This window comes from Microcebus murinus, chromosome 12, assembly GCF_040939455.1.
Source record: "Microcebus murinus isolate Inina chromosome 12, M.murinus_Inina_mat1.0, whole genome shotgun sequence".
Classification (NCBI taxonomy): Eukaryota; Metazoa; Chordata; class Mammalia; order Primates; family Cheirogaleidae; genus Microcebus; species Microcebus murinus.
In genome coordinates this window covers 34,235,767-34,256,352 of record NC_134115.1, presented here as the reverse complement: position 1 = coordinate 34,256,352, position 20,586 = coordinate 34,235,767, and the positions used below count along the sequence as shown (strand labels likewise).

The 20,586-nt window shown below is 33.8% G+C and overlaps 1 protein-coding gene across 4 annotated transcripts in view; it reads right to left on the bottom strand.

Moving 5' to 3' along the window:
• RIC1 (RIC1 partner of RAB6A GEF complex) overlaps positions 1-20,586 on the bottom strand; it is a 102,987-nt gene that overhangs the window by 66,204 nt on the left and 16,197 nt on the right. For all 4 annotated transcript variants that reach the window (XM_012738007.2, XM_020289268.2, XM_012738012.2 and 1 more), the window contains exons 2-3: positions 19,303-19,410; positions 7,217-7,296 (exon numbers count right to left, since the gene is read on the bottom strand). In XM_012738007.2, coding sequence (XP_012593461.1) covers positions 7,217-7,296; positions 19,303-19,410 — 188 coding nt within the window. The remainder of the gene's footprint in view (positions 1-7,216; positions 7,297-19,302; positions 19,411-20,586) is intronic.

The window sequence follows — 20,586 nt, the reverse complement described above, 5'->3', positions numbered from 1 at the left end:
AGAATCCAAGGTTTTCTACCTCATACAACTATATAAAAGATCATGGTAACTGAAGTTAATAAAGCAACAGCGTGTTTGGCTTGGTGGGGGAGCAATGAATGAAGCTGAGACATGATGAATTTGAGGCTGCCTATAGCAATATCTAAATGGATTTATTCTGGAAAGGTGGGCCTGAAGCTTAAGAAGGTGGTACTAAATTCAAGAAAAACTAGATGGCCCTGGTGGCTCACGCCTGTAATCCTAGCACTCTGGGAGGCCAAGGTGGGAAGATCTTTTGAGCTCAGGAGTTCGAGACCAGCCTGAGCAAGAGCAAGAGCAAGATCCCTTCTCTACTAAAAATAGAAGGAAATTAGCTGGACAACTAAAAATATATATAAAAAATTAGCCGGGCATAGTGGCGCATGCCTATAGTCCCAGCTACTTGGGAGGCTGAGGTAGAAGGATTGCTGGAGCCCAGGAGTTTGAGGTTGCTGTGAGCTAGGCTGATGCCATGGTACTCTAGCCTGGGCAATGGAGTGAGACTCTGTTTCAAAAAAAAAAAGCAGATCTGATCATCATCTATATATACCAAGTATTTAAAGCCAGGAAGAACATGTAGAATAGAACAAACCCTAGGGAATAGTAAAGCATTATTTTATGTACTACATAGTAATTTTGGGTGCTGATTTAAACCTAATGACAACTTTATAAAGTAGATGGCATTAACTCCGTTTTTCAGATGAAGCCCCCCAAAAGAAAGCAACATAACTAATGTGAAAAGCCACCGAAAAATTTTATGCAGGAAAATGGCAAGCAAATGTAACATTTGAAAAAAATCATTTAGGGGCAAACTGTAACAGACAGATTAAGAAGATATTACAAAAAATTGAGGAGAACAGTGACAAAACCCGAAGTAAAGTAGTGTTAGTGAAAATTACAAGGGGGGAAAAGAAATGACAGACAAGGTGGAATATACCGGACTTGAAACACACTGGCTATTGGTGTTAATAAGCAGGAAGAGTAAATAAACTCACTCAAGTATATGACGATGCCATTTACAGAAAAAAGGAATTGGCTTTAGAATTTCCCAGGATTAAGTTATTTGGAAGCATAGTATTTTCATTTTTATAGTTAATAAAAAAATCCATCCTTTCTTACTAATTATAAATTATTAGATAGAGCATAAAATTTATTCAAAATATCTTTCTTACCCGCTAAATCTCACCAATCCATAATGCTCTTTCCCTGGGTTTATGTTTTGTTACCTACCTCATCCTCTTTGAGATCCTTTTATATGTCATCTTCTTAGTTAAGACCCTGACCATTCTATTTCAAGTCGTGTCCCAAATTCTCTATTCTCTTACTCTTGCTTTATTTTTCTCCACAGAACCTATCACTTAACTTGTATTTTACTTCTTTACCACCCTCTACTAGAAGAACACAAGCACTACGAATAGGGCTTTTTGTTTTGTTTTCACTGCTCCATCTCTAGTATCCACAATAGTGCCTGGAGCCTGACTAAATCCAACACTTTTTAAATGGATAGAAGAATGGATGAACATAATTTTCAGAGGAGTTTTCTGAAAGATATAGTACCTTCATCACCAGACCTTTTATAAAACAACAAATAAACCCCCACATCCCCCAAAACTGCTTTTCATTTGTAATACATTATCATACATTCAGACAGCCTTCAGTCTGATAAGAACAATGTGCAGAGCTCTCTGAATTGAGCATATCTTTTAATAATTCTATCATTCTTTGGATCCAGGTGTCAACCTTGGAATTGTGGCCAAAAAGGGAGTAGTTTTCACTATCTAGAATTTATATAATAACACCGTTTCTAATCCTATCAATAAATGTTTGTGCAATTATGATACAAGCTAATGGATGCAGGGAATATGTGAAGTTCAATAACTAAAGGTCACACACGTACATTTACGAAACACATCTATTTGAAATCAAACTAGACATGACGTTTTGAGGGGTTCAAGGGAATAAAAAATGTTAACATCACTAATATACTTTGTCAAGCCCATGAATTGAATGTAGAAAAAAAAGGTATGTTATTAAAAATAAGGGGAAAAAAAGGAAAAGTTTACGCTCTAGAAAACACTCAGAACTTATTAGCAAAAAGAAATAAACATTAAGGGAAATTTTCACAAGTCTGTAACTAATTCAGACCTCTTTTCTCCTCTAAATGTAATGTGATTTAGTAGAAGGTACTGTCCCTTAATGTAGGTTTTTCCTGCAGAGAAACTGGATTTTTGAAGGGATAAGCTATGTTGAAGTTAGAAATTGCTAACCTCAGTTAGCTAGTCTCTTCTTCCTTTCCAGCTGGCACTAATTCATTTAATAGCTAGCTGGTAAGAAGTATCACAATCTGATAAACTATGTTGGGGGGGGGTGAGAAGTTTTAAGTTTTCATAGCAGTTATTTTGGAATAATTTTTTTAGCAAAGATGATATCTACGTCTTTACTATTTGATATTTAAGTGTACTGAATTTTAATACAATAACCTTTTTTTTAAGAACCTCAGCCTCAATAATCATGGTTTCTAACCAAAAAAGAGGTTAATAGTGGTAGAAAGACTGACAGAAGTGGGGAGAAATCTCTGCTCTCAATGAAGTATACATTATGATGACATATTTGTTGAAATGATTTTCATTATGATGAAATTAGATATGGTTTGCAATTTCTACTTTACTAAATTCATATTTAAACATAAGCACATGAACACATTTTAAAGCTAAACACAAATTATTTCTTATTTATTCCTGGCAGTTTCCCTCATTAATTTCACTGCAATTTCCAAGCCATAAAATAAAAAGCCAAGACAACCTCAACCAGTCTAGTCTGTCCACTGGTCTGCGTAACTAATATAAAGAGATACTTTATTATAGAATGGAATCTATAAAGATACAAAAGGTAGGCCAGGTGTGGTGGTTCATGCCTGTAATCCCAACACTTTGGGAGGCTGAGGCAAGAGAATTGCTTGGGGCCACGAGTTCTAGGCCAGCCTAGGAAACATTGCAAGACCCCCATCTCTACAAAAAAAGAAAAATTAGCCAGGTATAGCAGAGCGTGCCTATAGTGCCAGCTACTTGGGAGGCTGAGGCAGAAGGATCATTTGAGCCCAGGCGCTGGAGGCTACAGCAAGCTATGATCAAGCCACTGCACTCCAGCCTAGGCAACACGAGACCTCATCTCTTAAGAGGAAGAAGAAAAAAGATGCAAGAGATAAAGAAATGAAAAATTCATTCATCAAAGAATAAGTGATCCTTGAGGCATAAAGAATCATTTAATAAGACTGTCATTATTATTGAATACTGACTCCCAACATCTACAGGAAAGATGTTGAAACAACATTAGGTGGAAACTAGGAAAGATCATAGAGACATCTGACCCGTGTTCTCAGATGCAGCATAATGGAAAATGATATGCAGTCTGAGGTTAGATGCTGCCACATAATACAGGGATGCTGAGATACTCTAGAAAAACTCAGGTGATGAACTCAAAAGATTTAGAGAGGAGAAATAAGAGACAATAGTGTTTCTATAATTGAGGAGAGAATGATTAACTACTAGCCTTAATTGTGCTGCCTCTATATTATTCAGGACTATTATAAACCACTCCAGATCATTTCTCCTTTTTTTCATTCCTTGCTCCCCAACTAAGTCCCCAAGTAGTACATGGCTGGATGGGGCATAAACAGGGCTAAGGCAGTAAAATATTAGTAGTTAAGAGCTACAACACTTGTGTCTGAATCCTGGCTGTGCCACTCATTAACATGTGACTAAGGGTGAGTTACTTGCCTTCTCTGTGCAGCAGCTTGTATAATTATATGTAACTACCTCACAGGGTTATTACAGGGATTAAATCAGTATTAAAACAGAGTGCTTAGAACAGAGTCTTCAACTACATAAGTGTTTACAATGGCACAAATGACAATGAAGGTACCACTGTTGAAACCAAACTTTTATCTTTACCTTCCTCAAACTCTTAGATAATAACCACATTTTTCAAGTTTTAAAAACATGAACTCATATAATCCTCCTAACAATTGCAGAAAAAGTTATTTTTATTCCCATTTCATAAATGAGTTATGCAGAAAGATTGAAAACTTACCAGACTAAGTAACCCAACTAGAAAGTAGTCAGGTGCACAAATACATAACTGTCTGACTAATTTAATCTGTAAAACTATTTTTGTATAAGAGATTTTATTTGATTTTACGTAGCAGTTACTAGAAGTTAGACTCCGGCAAAGAAGTACATTATCAATTAAAAAATATTTATATATACTTTAAAAATCACTTGAAATCATAGAAATGTAGTAAAAATTTGGTGAAAAATATATTAGTGATAATAATAGTTGTCCTTTATTAATTTTCCCATAAACCAGGTACTTATCTAAGCATTAAACATGAATGACCTCATTTACTCCTATGAAATGATTACTACTGTTAGTCCATTCTACTGATGAGGAAACTGAGTTTTTGGTATTAAATAACTTGGAAAAAAAATCACACAGCTGAAAAGTGGCAGAGCTGACAATCAATTCCATGTCTATCTGATACCAAAGCCTATATCTTTAATCAGTATTCACAGTGCTGTAAGGCAATGTACATTTTTTGAACCTAGTCATTGAAACACAAAAGCTTAAATATAGTGAAAGAATGCTCAAATTAAAAAAAGACTAATGTTATTTTAATTCTCTAGCCTAACATATATAGTCAAACATAGCAAAATTCATGCATGATCAGAACTTCTTAATTAACTGGTATCCCTGCAGTCACAAGAAAGTGAGAAATTGCTTTTTAAAACTTCTGGAACACAAACAGTGGGTCTCAAATACTATTCTAAAACACTGCAAACATGTGTAATCATATTAGTGAACTGAAAGAACAAAAACAGTATTTTCACTATTTCAAGAGAAGTTATGTCTCTATCCTCATAGTACTACAAAATAACCAAGTTAAAGTCTGTTGTTTTAATTAGAAAAACAATTATTGCTTTTTATTTATAGGAACATGTCAAAATTAAGCTATTAAAAGGAATTATAGTAGTTCAAAATGTACAAGTAAATAAAATTTTAGTCACTGATTAAAACAGTTCTTCATAAGGATCATAAAAGTATGACTTAGAATGAAAAAAGCTTTGTATTACCCACAAAACTGAATTTAAAATTTCTAAATACATAAAAATGTCCATATCATTTTAAGCAGTACATTTATGTGTCAAAGGGTTTTTGCATTACAACTTTTTTTGAAAAATAACCAAATACCATCAAAAAATTTCTAAACTCTAAAAGACATTTCTAAAATTTAGCATCTCAATTAACACCATATTTGTTACAAAAACAAGTGGCTTATATCCAAATTAGAATCTATAATAAAAAGATCTGACCCATATTCCACATGGCCTAGGTTAGCTTTTCCTAAAGTGTATTTTCATGGATATTAACAAATGTTAAAGAAACAACTTTCATGGTGTCCCATTTTTGGAATCATGGGTATCTTTTTTAGATGATACCCAAATACAATGATATACTACGCATATATCAAAAATTTCTGGAAAAATTCAAGAGTTGAAAGAAGTAGAAAAATCTTTATAGTTCCCCCACTTAGGAGTAATTATTGTAAGTACTTGCATTACACTGTTCTGGATTTTTTCCTTTAGATGATTTTTGTTTTGTTTACATAGTGTGGTCATATTACATATATAATTTTGTGTAACTTGTTTCTTCACTAGGCATTAAATAAGGTCAGGTTCTTGAGTTTATAAATTTTTCTGAGACATTATATTTAGTGACTGTATATTACTTTAAGAGAACAATTCACCACAATTAACTGGCTAACCAGCTCCCTATTATCACACCTTTGTGTATCAGAGTGTGCAATACAAGTTTTATTATACCTCTACTAGCACTGAGTAATAATTTTTTAAAAACCCATGTTAATGTATTTTTTAAAAATTGTATTTAATGTTTTATTTTGTTCAGGTTACTACTGGGCCTGAACAGTTTCTCTTGAGTTTCCTGGTTACTATGTTTCCTTTTATAAGACTGCTTTTACCTATTTATTGGAATATCTTTGTGTATTTATTAGCAATTTATATGACTCCTTATAAAAATAGTAAGACTTGGCTGTATTTTCCGCAAGTATATTTCAAATTACTTGTTTTTTTAAAGTTCTTTTTTTCTGTCACTTTTCAAAAATTTAAACGTTTCATATAATGAAATGTTTTCCCTTTAATTTCCTATATACTTATTAAACTTCAGATGTTTCCCACCATCAAGAAATACAATAAATACTTTTTTACATTCTTATCCAGATTTATGGTTTGATCCTTTTTAAAAAAGATGTCATGCTTTAAATTTTTCTGTTCTTTTATTTCAAAAGTAAGGCCTATTATAAGGAAAAAAAAACAATGCAAAATATACATCACTACATAGATTAAAGAACAAAAGTCCATGTTCCCCCAAATTTTAACGCAGAGGTAACAACTGTCTGCGGTTCTTTTTTTACATGCATATACAAAAACATGGACAAAAATGCCTGTAACTTACTAATATTTCACCACTTCCCCTTCATGATCTCTTAGCTTCTCCCTAATAAGGACTGTAGAGTGCTAGACCTGGAGTATATTACCAGTAATTCTGAATGTCCAAGAAAGGATATAGTCTATTCATTGAGATTCCCAGACTTATTTAATTAATTTAAGAATTCTATGGCCGGGCGCTGTGGCTCACGCCTGTAATCCTAGCTCTTGGGAGGCCGAGGCGGGCGGATTGCTCAAGGTCAGGAGTTCAAAACCAGCCTGAGCAAGAGCGAGACCCCCATCTCTACTATAAATAGAAAGAAATTAATTGGCCAACTGATATATATATAAAAAAAAAAATTAGCCGGGCATGGTGGCGCATGCCTGTAGTCCCAGCTACTCGGGAGGCTGAGGCAGAAGGATCGCTCGAGCCCAGGAGTGTGAGGTTGCTGTGAGCTAGGCTGACGCCATGGCACTCACTCTAGCCTGGGCAACAAAGTGAGACTCTGTCTCAAAAAAAAAAAAAAAAAAAAGAATTCTAGACAGTTCAAAGACCTGGTAATTTTTAAAATACTATTTTTAAAATGCTGGCTTAGCTTTATTTTAATCACTTCAGACAACCAGAAACTGTAATGTTTTTCTGAATATAAAGCATTTAAATCAAATATTAAAAGAATGAAAGGCAACAAACTTACTTGGGATATACTGGTTCATAAAGGTACTTGTCCCCTCTTGTAGATGTAATATGAAAAAACAAGATGTAGCCATTTGCTGTCTGAAAGACAAATTTTATTGATCATGAATTAAAGAATAAAGCTATGACTTAAATCATGAATTTTAATTTTATACTTTCTTACTTTGCAAAAACTTTACTCTTAACCCTCCCTTGAAGAATTACAGTCTAATTATGCAAATAAAAATGACTTTTGTTTTAACATAACCCATCTTGAAAAAACAGACTTTTACAAATTTGAAAATATTTCATAAACATGTAATCGAAATCAATAGTTTATAAAATATTAGACATGAATATTTTCAAATAATTATACTATTACATATACTTTTGCAAAATATACAGAACTTTTTATACTCTGCACCAATATGTAAATAATTATTCTAAGTTTTTCAAGCAACAATGCTGCTTTATTGCATTACTATACCTTTATGATAAAATGTTTATTCAAAGCTTACACAGAATTAACTTCAACACTGCATATTTATATATTCCAAAATCAATCTTTTAGTCTCTGATTTACTACAAAATATAGCCTGAAATAGAGAAGTAAAACAGAACAACTTTTAATTTCCAAAATTTGAATGTCAGCTCTTTCATTTTTCTAAGTTAACAAAATATTTTTAAGATAGAAATTGTATTAAAAATAGTGCTGTTAGATGATCATGGCATATGTCTGTGGCTTGTGAAACAAATGACTATTTTATATTTTTATAAAATACTTTATTAAAATACTTTAATAAAAAGTATTTTATATAAAAATATAAAATACTCTTTATCCAGCTTTATGGCTTGATCTTTTTTTTAAAAGATGCCATGCTTTAAAATTTTATGTTCTTTTATTTCAAAAGGCAGGCTGCTATAAAACAATACAATATATATATATATATAACTACATAGTTTAAAGAACAAAAGTCCATGTTTCCCCAAATTTTAACCAGAGGTAACAATAATATTTAACTGTTTCTAACCAAATATTTTTAGCCATAAGAGAGTGAAATAGTAATGTTTGCCTAAACTACTTTATACTAATGCTGAATTCCTATCATTTTAGAGGCAGGTGGGTGCCTCTAAAGTAGAACTAAAGAAAACTAAAAAAATTATCCAAGGTTTCAAATTTTTTTCCAATACTGGCTTCCTGTTTTTCCACTTAAAGGAATGACAGAGGAAACAGTTTCTTCAGCAAAGCCAGTTTTTTTTTTAACTACAAACTTTACTTCTATTCTTTTTTAACTCTAAATTTTATAAGGTTCAAAAATTACCATTCAACATATTAGGAAACAAAAGAAAAAGGTTCATGAAGGAAGGTTTGTCAGATTAAGATCATCTTTCTAATTCTTCATGTGCAATTTTATGTTCTTGCAATATACAGAACATGGAGGCAAAGGGAAAATGGCTTCAAATCAAACCATAGCTAAAGTTTCTCATATATTACCCCTACACCGATTAATGACTTCAAAATGTTAAACTCTACTGTTACCTTACATGGGCTAGAAAAGTAAAACAATATGGTCTAATACTAAAGATGGATAATATTAACATACAAATGCTATCCAAAATATTAGCTACTCAAAGCCAAAAGTTCAACATGTCAAGAGTGTCTAATGCTATTAATATACTCTGAATTTTAACAAGTGCATAGAGGACTACAGGTCAGGGAGAAGATGTATCATTTTATACCAGCATTTAGAAATTTTATATACACAGCATACTAGATGAAATTACAAATAATGGTTTGATTTACTATTTTGGTATTCTATATGTCAATCATCTTTACTAAATATCTAAGGTTTTTTATGTATACTAAGTAATATGTACTTATTTCAGATTTCAACGACAGATTTCAACGACATTTATCATTGATATTTTCTAAGCAGTCCTGTCTTTTATGAATTTTAAAAGTTTTGGTAGTAAATGATTATCTTTAAAACAAGCAACATCTTAATGTTTCTATACTTAATCTGTTATTACACAGTGTTATAATGACCCTTCTCTTCACATCCCCAAAATAACACAAATACAACATATAACTGTTGCTTAATCTGTGGGGCAACAATCCCAATACTTTCTTCCTTTTTTTTTTAGTTTAGAGGCAGGATCTTGCTCTGTTGCCCAGGTTAGAGCTCAGCAGCACCATCATAGCTCACTGCAGATTCAAACACCTGGGCTGGCGTGATCCTCCAATCTCAGCTTCCCAAGTAGATGGAACAACAGGCATGTGCCACGATGCCCAGCTAATTTTTTTATTTTTTGTAGAAATAGGGTTTTCACTATGTTGTTCAGGCTGGTCTTGAACTCCTGGCCTCAAGCCATTCTTCTAGGCTTGGCCTCCCAAAGTGCTGGTATTACAGATGTGAGCCAGTGTGCCCAGCTTTAACACCTTCCTTTAACATGCATACATACACACATACACACACACCCTATAACTAAATTTTTCTAAGTAACTTAGTTCTTATTCCTGTTATCCCATATTTTACTTATTTTTTTCCTTCTCCAAAGCATACTACTATTGGATTATGTAGCTTTAATCACAGAAGCCCAACAATTTCTGTAGGAAACTTAAGTGATAAACCTCCCTTTTTCTGGTATACCCATGAATTAGTCATACATACATAGGGATAGAGAGACAAAATAAGGAAATTACCACTTAAAGTGAGGATGAAACACACTTGTCTCTATTAATACTACTTAGAATGAAAAGAACTAGAAACAAAAGTTCAAAATGACATTAACAATGCATCAAAAATTTAGTCAGAGAGGTACAAACATTAAAGTTTAACACAGAATTTTTTCAACTGTAAATCTAATAATGGTAGATTTGAAAACCATGCAAACTATCTCAGCTAATTCCATATTTTAGGAAGAATAATTTGAAACTTGAAGGTTGTGGTTGTTGATTATTTGTTCATTGTTGTTGCTTGTTTGCATTTTGCTTTGTTTGAGCATTTGCCAGGCTTTGTGGATTTGAATTCCAGTATTATCCATGTGATCTGAGGCACACAGTAGCCACGTAATCTTGGGCAGGTTACTATACCTCTCTGTACCCTAGTTCACTCAACTGTATGATGGGAATAATACAAGTACCTACTTTTAGAGGGTTGTCAGGAAGATTAAATTAATTTTAATACATGTAAAGCACTTACAACGGTGTCTAGCACATAGACACTCCCTCAAAATTTACTACTATAATAACTGAATCTTCAAGTAGTTAATTCATATTCAATACACTTCATGTAAGAGGCTAAGAAAATATGTAATATATTTGAGAAAAAGAATCATTAAAACTAGAACTTCAGAATCCCATTAAACCTTGGTTACCAAGAAGTTCACTTATCCAATACCCGTTTTATGATAATGTACAATCTCTTAACATAATTTTTAAAAACACCTTGATAGATTATCTTTTAGTATAAATGGCTAAAAGATAATCTATCCTCTGTCTAGAATAAATGTTTGCAAAGAAAATGTGAATGCCTTAATGAATAGATGATACAAAAATATTAGTGACTTTTCTAAATTATTACCAAATAACTCATGGTTCTCTATCTGTATTATCTTCATCATAATGAAAGGAATGAAAATAAAAAATAACCTTTTTTACAGGCAGAAGCCAAAAACAAAAATTTTGAACAACTGGTAGAAATTGTGTAAGTTAGTTTCTGAATTCCCGGAACCTAGATGGACTGAGCCCACATTCCTAACTTCTCTCTTCCTCTCAGGAGTATAGTTAACTACAGAAACATGTATTGAATGAGCCTGGAGGCTGTTTGGTCAGAGTCATCAAGATCTCTTGAGTTCTTCAGTGAATGAATAGGTAGGTAGGGTGGCAGAGGGAAAGGTCTGCTTTGCCATTCCTTGAGGGACTGGGACAATATCTGGGATTTCAGTTCTCTAAGTAAGCTTAAAAAGCAGACTCCTGTGGTTCTCACTCAGAAAACAGCTAAGGAAGAATAATTTGAAACTAAATGCATATGCTTCTGGAAACGGACATTGGAGGCCAGGCTTTCAACATAACTCTGCTGACTTCCACAGGCTTAGAGTAGAGGCTGTGCTGGAGAACTGAACTGTTGTCAGACCCCATGGTTTGAGGAAGCCTTTGGCTTTAAGGCCCTTCCACTAAGAGGCAACACCTGAGAGGAGACTCTCTCTAAGCCTCAACACAGGACTATGGTGTTTGGGCTTGTCTGCCTCTGCAAACTGCCATTTTATACAACATCTGCTGGTTTGTATTGCCAGAGACCCATATAAAAGCCAGAGCTCTACAGGTAGCTAATGGAACACAGCAAAGAAAAACCACTTATTAAGGGAGCTCATTAAGAATGGAAGACCCAACTAAACAAGTAAAATAAGTAACTCCTATTGATGAGGCACATGGATGAAACAGAAGAATGTTAAGTTAGTTAAAAAAAATTAAGAACTTTCAGGAGATGCGAAGAGAACATAAACAGGACAGGGCTAAAAATTTCTTAACAGAAAAATCCAACAGATGAATAAAGAAGAAACCCTTGTGAGATATTTCAGGACCAGTCTTCCAACTCCTTAGGAAAAAGGGAAGTTCAAGTCTGGAGGCTGAGTCATGCAATACCCCCTTTCCAAATGAATAGCTGTTACTAACATTATGCACTAGCCAGATCTCCACAGAAAGGCATCTATCTATATGGACTGCCCCAACAGATCATTCATGAAGAAATTCCTTGCTGACCTCCCATAAGTAAGGACATGCAAATTTTAACTTTGGGTCTGCAGACTAGCTCCTAAAACTAAAGTCTGATCCCACACTGATAATGCTGGTTATAAATTTTTTCTCCCAGGTGCAGAAAAGAGACAAGATAGAACCTACTTCCACCTACCCAGGGACATCTACATAACTGATGCTTCTTTAACTTTTTCTCTTCTAACATTCACCATATTGTATATAAAATATAGATCTCCTGAGCCTCACAAGAATGTAACCATTTGCCTCACTACCCACCTCCATCCTCTTTTCTTCCTGTATGTCCTATCCCCTTTAAAAACTGAGTTCTTAAATCCTGCTTTGGAAAAACAGGATTTTCCAAATGCTTTGGCTTAATAAACCTCCATGGATTGAGATTTTTGCCTCAGTCACTGATTTTGGGTTGTTGATTTATAGAAGGAGAGAAAAAAGAGAAAACAGGGAAGACCAAGTGTCAATTTAGGAATAACAGAAGAAACCTTCTTCCCTAGGTGCACAAACACTTAAGCGGTCAAACTGCAAAGGCTGACACTCAGATAGGTTGACTGGGGGCTGTGTGGAGATAATGTAATGAAAAAGATACATATCTAGAGATAATATGCAGAAATAACTGAATTTCAATTACCATGAGAAATATCATTCTGTAAAAAGAACAGATTGCCTACAAAGGAAAGAAAATAATATTAACACTACTCACCACTAACGCTAGAAACCAGAGGACATTAAAAAATATCTCACAGCTGAGAAAAAAGAATCACTAACAAACCTATACCTAGACAAGATATCCTTTATCTCAGTAAAATAATGGTTGTTCAGATATTTATTTCATTCAATACATGGGTGCTATCAGTTGTAGAAAATGCTCTTGGCATTGGATCTATGTGAACAGGACAAGCAAATAGACATAGTACTAATATTCCTAGGTTTGTGGAAGATAAACAATAAACAAGTTTAAACAAGAAAATGAAATGACGTGATGATCATACCAATATGTTAGGTATATGCAATACTTAGGGACAATTAGTATCTGCATTACTTAATATTTATATTAATAATATTAATAAAGACTTGCCACAGAAGACAATACTATTGAAAAATGGACAAACAGGCAACTTGCAGGAGAAGTATACAGAGAGCCAGTAAACATGAAAACATAAACATTACCAGCAAGGAAACAAATGGAGTACAGTGGCTCACACCTATAATCCTAGCACTTTGGGAGGTGAAGGTGGGAGATCAGCCTGAGCAACAGCAAGACTCTATCTCTACAAAAAATTTAAAAAATTAGCTGGGCATGGTGGTGTACATCTGTAGTGCTCAGGAGGCTGAGGCAGGAGGATTGCTTGAGCCCAGGAGTTTGAGGTTGCACTGAACTATGACGACACCACTGCATTCTAGCCTGAGTAAAAGAGGGACACCCTGCCTTCAAAAAAAAAAAAGAAAGAAAGAAACAAATGGAAATCAAAACAAGATCATTTTTCACCAATGTAATGCAGGCATAAACGTAGGAAAACAGGAATTCTAAGAACAATTAGAGTGATACTGGGAATTGATATAATTTTTTGATAAATAATTTGGCAATATTTATTAAAAACAAATATACACATTGTAAAGGAAAATTAAAAACTTAGGACCACCTTCTCAACTCCTATGCAAAAGGGAAAGTTAAGCCTGGAGGCTGAGTCACGTAACATCCCCTTCCAAATAAACAGCTGTTACTGACACACATTAGCCAGATCCCCACTTAAAGGTAAAAAAAAGGTCTCAGGCATCTACAAGGACTGCCTCTACAGATCATTCATAGAAAATTCTTTACTGTCCTCCCATAAACAAGAACATATAAATTGTAACTTTAGGTCTGAAGGCTAAATCTAGCTCCTAAAACTAAAGTCTGTTGGATTCCACACTAATAATGTTGATTAAAGTTTATCTTCCCAGGTGCAAAACAAAGACAAGATCATTCTCCCACATACTGAGGGACATCTATATAATTGATTCTTTCTTTACTCTCCTCTTTTCAACCATTCACCTTATCTTATGTAAAATGTAGATTTCCTGGACACTAACTAAAACCTCACAAGAATGGAACCATCTGCCTCACTGCCCACCTCCCTCTTCCTTTTTCTTTCTGCATGCCCTCTCCCCTTAATGTCCCTGAGACAGGTCACAGATGGTTCCGTGGTTTGTGCTTTCCCCAGGCACATCTTCAAACTTTGGCTTAACAAACTTCCAATGACTGAGATCTTTGCCTCAGCTACTTATTTTTGGTTGTTAATATACACACTTTCACCCAACAATCCTACTTAAGGTAAAGTACCCTAAAGAAATATGTGCACCAATACAGAAGGCTGTATGGATAAAAATATTTACTGTAGCACTGTCTGTAGTTGCCAAAGGTCCATCAAGAAAAGACCAGCACAGTAAATAAGAAACTTCTAAACTTTGGAATATTCTACAAATACTAGAAATAGTAATAAGTATATCCATTATTATGGGAAGAATGGTCATAAAATACTAAGTGAAAAAAATCAAACTGCAGAGTAATGTATAAATTAAGACCCCAATGTTGTGTGAATATGATGAAAACTCTGGATTTATCAATTTAAAAATCCACTCATCTGTGAGTTAGAATCCTATGCAGACATTTAAAATCAAATTCTAAAAAATTTTAAGGTGATAAAATGTTTGTGACATAGTAAGAAAAAGTTTATAAAACTGTATGATACTTTCAATAAGGAAAAAACTGTTTTAGATCATGAAACTCTACTTATGAAACTCACAGATATATCACATCAAGTCACATTAGCAGTCATTTATAGTAACATCATTTTGTATTTAAAAACAAATAGACTTCAGGCCAGGTGCAGTGGCTCAAGCCTGTAATCCTAGCTCTCTGGGAGGCCAAGGCGGATGGATCGTTTGAGCTCAGGAGTTCGAAAGCAACCTGAGCAAGAGCGAGACCCCATCTCTACTACAAATAGAAAGAAATTAATTGGCCAACTAACATACATAGAAAAAATTAGCCGGGCATGGTGGCGCATGCCTGTAGTCCCAGCTACTCAGGAGGCTGAGACAGAAGGATCACTTGAGCCCTGGAGTTTGGGTTGTTGTGAGCTAGGCTGACGCCATGGCACTCACTCTAGCCTGGGCAACAAAGTGAGACTCTGTCTCAAAAGAAAAAAAAAAAATGTAGATGAGAAGACTGAAATTTTTCTTCAGAGATTTGGACTCTATAAAAAAAGATCAAATGGATGATACAAAATTAAAACACATGGAAGCTCAAGTTAGTATCTTAGTGGAGCTCAGATTGTATATAGCAGATGATGGAGATTAGTGAATTGAGAGACCTATCAATAAAAAATAGCCATGATAATGCAAAGAAAAACTAAAGAGAGGGAGTAAAAAAGATACCATAAGAAACATGTAGGATATACACAAAAAGTCAAATTACTGTCCTAAATGACAGAATGGGACAGAAACTGTATAGAGGTAGTAGCTGGGATTTTTCCCCAATTGAAGAATATCAACTCACAGATTCAAGCAGCCTAGAGAAAGCAAGCAGAATCAGTACAAAGAAAACTACACCTTAGCACATCACAGCTAAATTCTGAAAACCAAAGACAAAGAGAAAATCTCAAAGGCAGTTTAAAAAAGTTAAAAAAAAAAAAAAGGTTATATTACTTTCGAAAGGCAAACAATCAACAATAAGACCATTCCCTGACTTCTCAATAGGAACAATAAAAAACATAAGGCCGAAAACAATGGAATCATCTTAAACAAATAACTGCCAGTCCGGAATTCTATATCTCTTGAAAATATGCTTCAGAAATGAATGCAACTTAAAGACGTCTTCAGACAAGCAAAATGGAACTCATTATATGGTTCGAGTAAATTTTTTTTATAACTTCATACTCATTGCTTAAACTGTCAAGTAAATGGTAGGGACCCCATAAGCCAAATAAATAGCAGAGACACCATCAATGTTGAAAGTCAATGCAAACCTTAGTATCTATACACAGCAAAAATATCCTTCAAAAAAATGAAGACAATCAAAGACATTCTTAGAGAAAATGGAAATCATACTACATGATTCAAGATAATTTTTTTTCCTCCAATTCATTCCTCACTGATTACATACTGTCTGGAATATATAAAGACTCTATAATGTTAAAGAAGTGAGAGAAGGAATGTGTATATTAATTGTTTTTCAAATCCACAAAACTTGTGACAGCAAATAATTTAAAACTAATACTTCAGATGTAACCCAGTTTATAATTTTTCTTTATGTAAATAAATACATAAAATGGTGGCAACTGTTAGTAACAGTATTGACCTTGGGATGTTTTTTGTTGTTGTTGTCTACTCAAACTTTGTTTAAAGAGATCCATGTTTCTCTAGTCTAACTCTCTTTAGCTCAGTCCTATGCTTCTTCCCTTCCCCATTTTTTTCATCTGTGACTGGATCTCACTTTGTTGCCCACATGGCATTATCATAGCTCACTGTACTTACAAACTCCTGGGCTTACTATAATATATTCTGATCCTCCTTCCTCAGCCTCTCAAAGTGCTAGGATTATGGGCATGAGCTACTGCGCCCAGCTTGCAGGTTCTAATTTCTACTTTTGATTGCTGAGGGGCTGGTACCCAGATGCTCAAGTGGTTTCTGGGCCAAGAGGTAATTTTAGAAACAGGATCTTTTTTTTCCTTCTCTCTTGGGACCAAGACATTTAAGGAAACTCTTAGGTGATTGGCTGACATCAGAGACAACAAAAGAGAAACTTCAAAGACTACATACAAGAATTAGTACACACTTTGCAAAAATAGTTTACTCTTCAGCAATTGAGAAGCAAAAACTAGCAGCCTCTGAGGGCCAGAAGAATTAGATTTCAAAGTCATCATAATATTCAGAAAGCCCAGTTCTCAAATAAAAATTACAAAACATAACTACAAACAGAATAGTATGGCCCATTCGCAGGAAATAAAAAGACATTTGAATTATTAATCAAAGATATTAAATTAACATTCTTAAATATGTTAAATGAGCTAAAGAAAAACATGCTCAAAAATCAGGAAAACAATGTCTACACAAAAAGAGAAAAATTAGAAAAAGGAACTAAACAAATTCTAGAAATAAAAAGTATAATAACTAAAATAAAAAATACACTAGAGAGATTCAACATATGTGAGCAAATCTGAGCACACAGAAAAAAGGATCAGTGAACTTAAAGACTTTTGAAATTATGCAGTCTAAGGAGCAAAAAGAAAAAAGAAGGAAAAAGTATGAAATGGGATTATTATTAGTGCTTAGTCTGGTAACATCAATTTATATTCTTTTGGTATAGCTGTAATATCACTGTATAATAAACACAATATGCTGCCATCGATTCAATAAAAATAATCCACACTGCAATATCCTTTAACATTGAAAGTCTATTTTTTTCTTCTTTTGTTCTTTGACATGAGTATATACTAGTAACAAAAAATAATATAAAATGTCACAGAATAGCAATATGTGTACACTTAAGAGGCTATGAAGTTATAACTGTGTTGCTATAATTTATAGTGTACTTAACAGAAGAGTAAAGCAATGAGGTCACCACATATGGATGTATCAGAACTACTCAACCTAATCTACTGTTGTGCCACAGATAATACACAAATAAGTGAGCACCTTCATGCCCCAATAAAACTTTATTTATAGAAACTGAAATTTAAATATGTCATTTCAAGTATAACAAAATATTATTATTCTTTGTTTTGATCATTTAAATATATAAAAAGTATTCTTATTTCATGGTCCATACATAAACAGGCAGCAGGGTAGATTTGGTATCTGATCTGTAGTCTGCTAATTCCTGCTATAGGAAATGCAGAACTACACAGTATTTTTGACCATGTGGAGCATTTTCAGATGATTAACCTAGTCAGAATTATATAACACAGACTAGAATGAGACTGAAAGCAGAGAGATAAGTTAGGCTAATTGTTAAGAACACTGAAAATGGAATCTGAGTAACTAAGTTATATCTTATCTCCCTAGTATACACTGTCTTTGTAACCTTAGATAAGACAATTTTTCAGATCCCAAATTTACTCATCTATTATGAAGGACAACAGTATCTACTTCAAAGCACTAACCTAAAAATGAAATGAGATGATCCATATAAACTGATCACAACAGTACTTACATTGCAAATGTTCAGTAAATGTTATAATATTATTGCTAAATACAAAGTAGCTGATAATGACAACCCTAGACAGTGATAAAACATGAATTGAAAAGGTGAAATTAACCATATCTAGGCACATATAGCAGAACAGAAGAGAAAGGCAGAAATAGATCCAAATGGATATAAGAATTCAGTGTGCATAAGCCAACAAAGTTTATTATTCTGTGGGATATCCTTTGGAACAAAGGTCAGGACTTAAAATATAAATTCAAGAATACCATGTGAGGCTTATGCCTGTGATCCTACCACTTTGGGAGGCCAACCTGGGCAAACTGCTTGAGGCCAGGAGTTCAAGACCAGTCTGGGCAACACAGTGAGACTCCATTTCTACAAAAACTAAAAAATAGTAGCCGGACATGGTGGCATGCACCAGTAGTCCCAGCTACTCAAGAGGCTGAGGCAGGAGGATCACTAAAAGCCCATGAGTTTGAGGTTGCAGTGAACTATGATCGCGCCACTGCACTGTAGCCCAGGCAATAGAGCAAGATCGTGTCTTTAACACATTAACTGTCATGTGAGTTGTATTTAACGCATGCTAGTTTTGAGCTTGGGGCTTTGTGAAGCACCTGTAACTCATACATCTCTTTACCTTGGGAGCCATGTGAACTATTTTTCAAGTTGCATACAACTCATACACAGAAAACAACAAAAAATACCAAGTTCTCCATTAAATTAGAAAGGATCATTTTGTTTTTGAATTTTTTATTCTATTTTCATAATAAAACACGATGGCTCCAAGGAAAAAAAATTTTTTTCTACTGTGGCAGTCAATGTATATATTTTTAAAAGAATACCATGTAAATATAGATGAAAGCTTTAAAGAACTGTATTAGACTTCAAGAATGAAACAGGAAAGTGAGACAAGCAAACAGAAAAGGATATAGGTGCTATTTTTAGGGATGGTAGTAGTAGAGTCAACAAGATTTAGTAGGAGTAACCTGCATAGAAGAATCAGTACAAGTCCTAGTACAGATAAATACAAGTACAGTACAAGATAAATGTTCATGAGTGTTAATGACCAAAGAAAGTCATCTAAGAGAATCAAATTTAAATGTAACATAATGATTTCTTATGAAAACATTATTAAGTAGAAAAATCTACTTACTGACACAGCTATCATGGTACTATCTGGCCTCCATTCAGCTTGCTTGTAGGATCCAAACTGAGCAGATGATTTTGCGGACTCCTTGTAGGTTACAATTAATACACTAGGCTGGAAGAAAACAGTTGTATTTGTATTAATATCTCATAAAAATATATACAAAGAAAATTTAAGGTAACTTACAGAGTACTCTAAAAGTATTTTAAAAGTACAATATAACCTGATTAGCTTTCAACATTCCAAGCAAATCAACCAAAAGAGCCAAAAAGACAGACCTATCTACTAAAATTAGTTCTGTATCTATTAAAGAAATTGAATCAATAATTAATAACTTTACAAAACAGAAAGAACCAGGACCAGATGTGTTCATGAGTATATTCTACCAACCATTTAAAGGAGAAATTATACCAACTCTCCACCTTCCAGAGTACAGTAACCTTCCAGAAGACAGTAGCAGAAAGAATACTCCCTAATTCATTTTATGAGTCCAGCATTACCCTAATACCAAAATCAGACAAAGATATTACATGAAAAGATCATTACAGATCAATATCTCTTTTGAACATAGGTACAACTACTCTCAACAAAATATTAACAAACCACACCCAACAGTGTATAAAAAGAATTATACACCACAACCTCGTAGGATATATCCCATATGTATGTACTAGGCTGGTTCAATGCTAGAAAATCAATTAATATAATCCATCACATAAACAGGTTGAAGGAAAAAAATAACACGATTATATCAATGAATACAGAAAAACCATTTGATAAAAACTCACTCATGATAAAAACTCTTAGCAAACTAGAAATAGAGAGGAACTTTCTTAACTTGATGAAGAATATCTACACAAAACCCACAGCTAACATTATACTTAATACTGAGAAACTCAAAGCTCCCCCACTAACATCAGAAACATGATGAGAATATCCCCACTCACCAATGCTTTTCAACACAGTAGTGGAAGTCCTAGCTAATTCAATAAGACAAGAAAAAGAAATAAACGGCATACAGTTTGGGAAGGAATAAGTAAAAAACTGTATTCACAGATAACATGACAAGCTTTACAGAAAATCTGAAAGAATTAGCAACAATAACAACAATAAAAAACTCCCAGAACTAATAAACTACTACAGCAAAGTTATAGGATACAAGGTTAATATACTAAAGGTCAGTCATGTTCTTATAAATCTGTAATAAAAAAGTGGAATTTATAATTAAAAACATATTTCCATCTACATTTGCTTCTCTAAAATGAAATACTTAGGCATAAATATAACAGA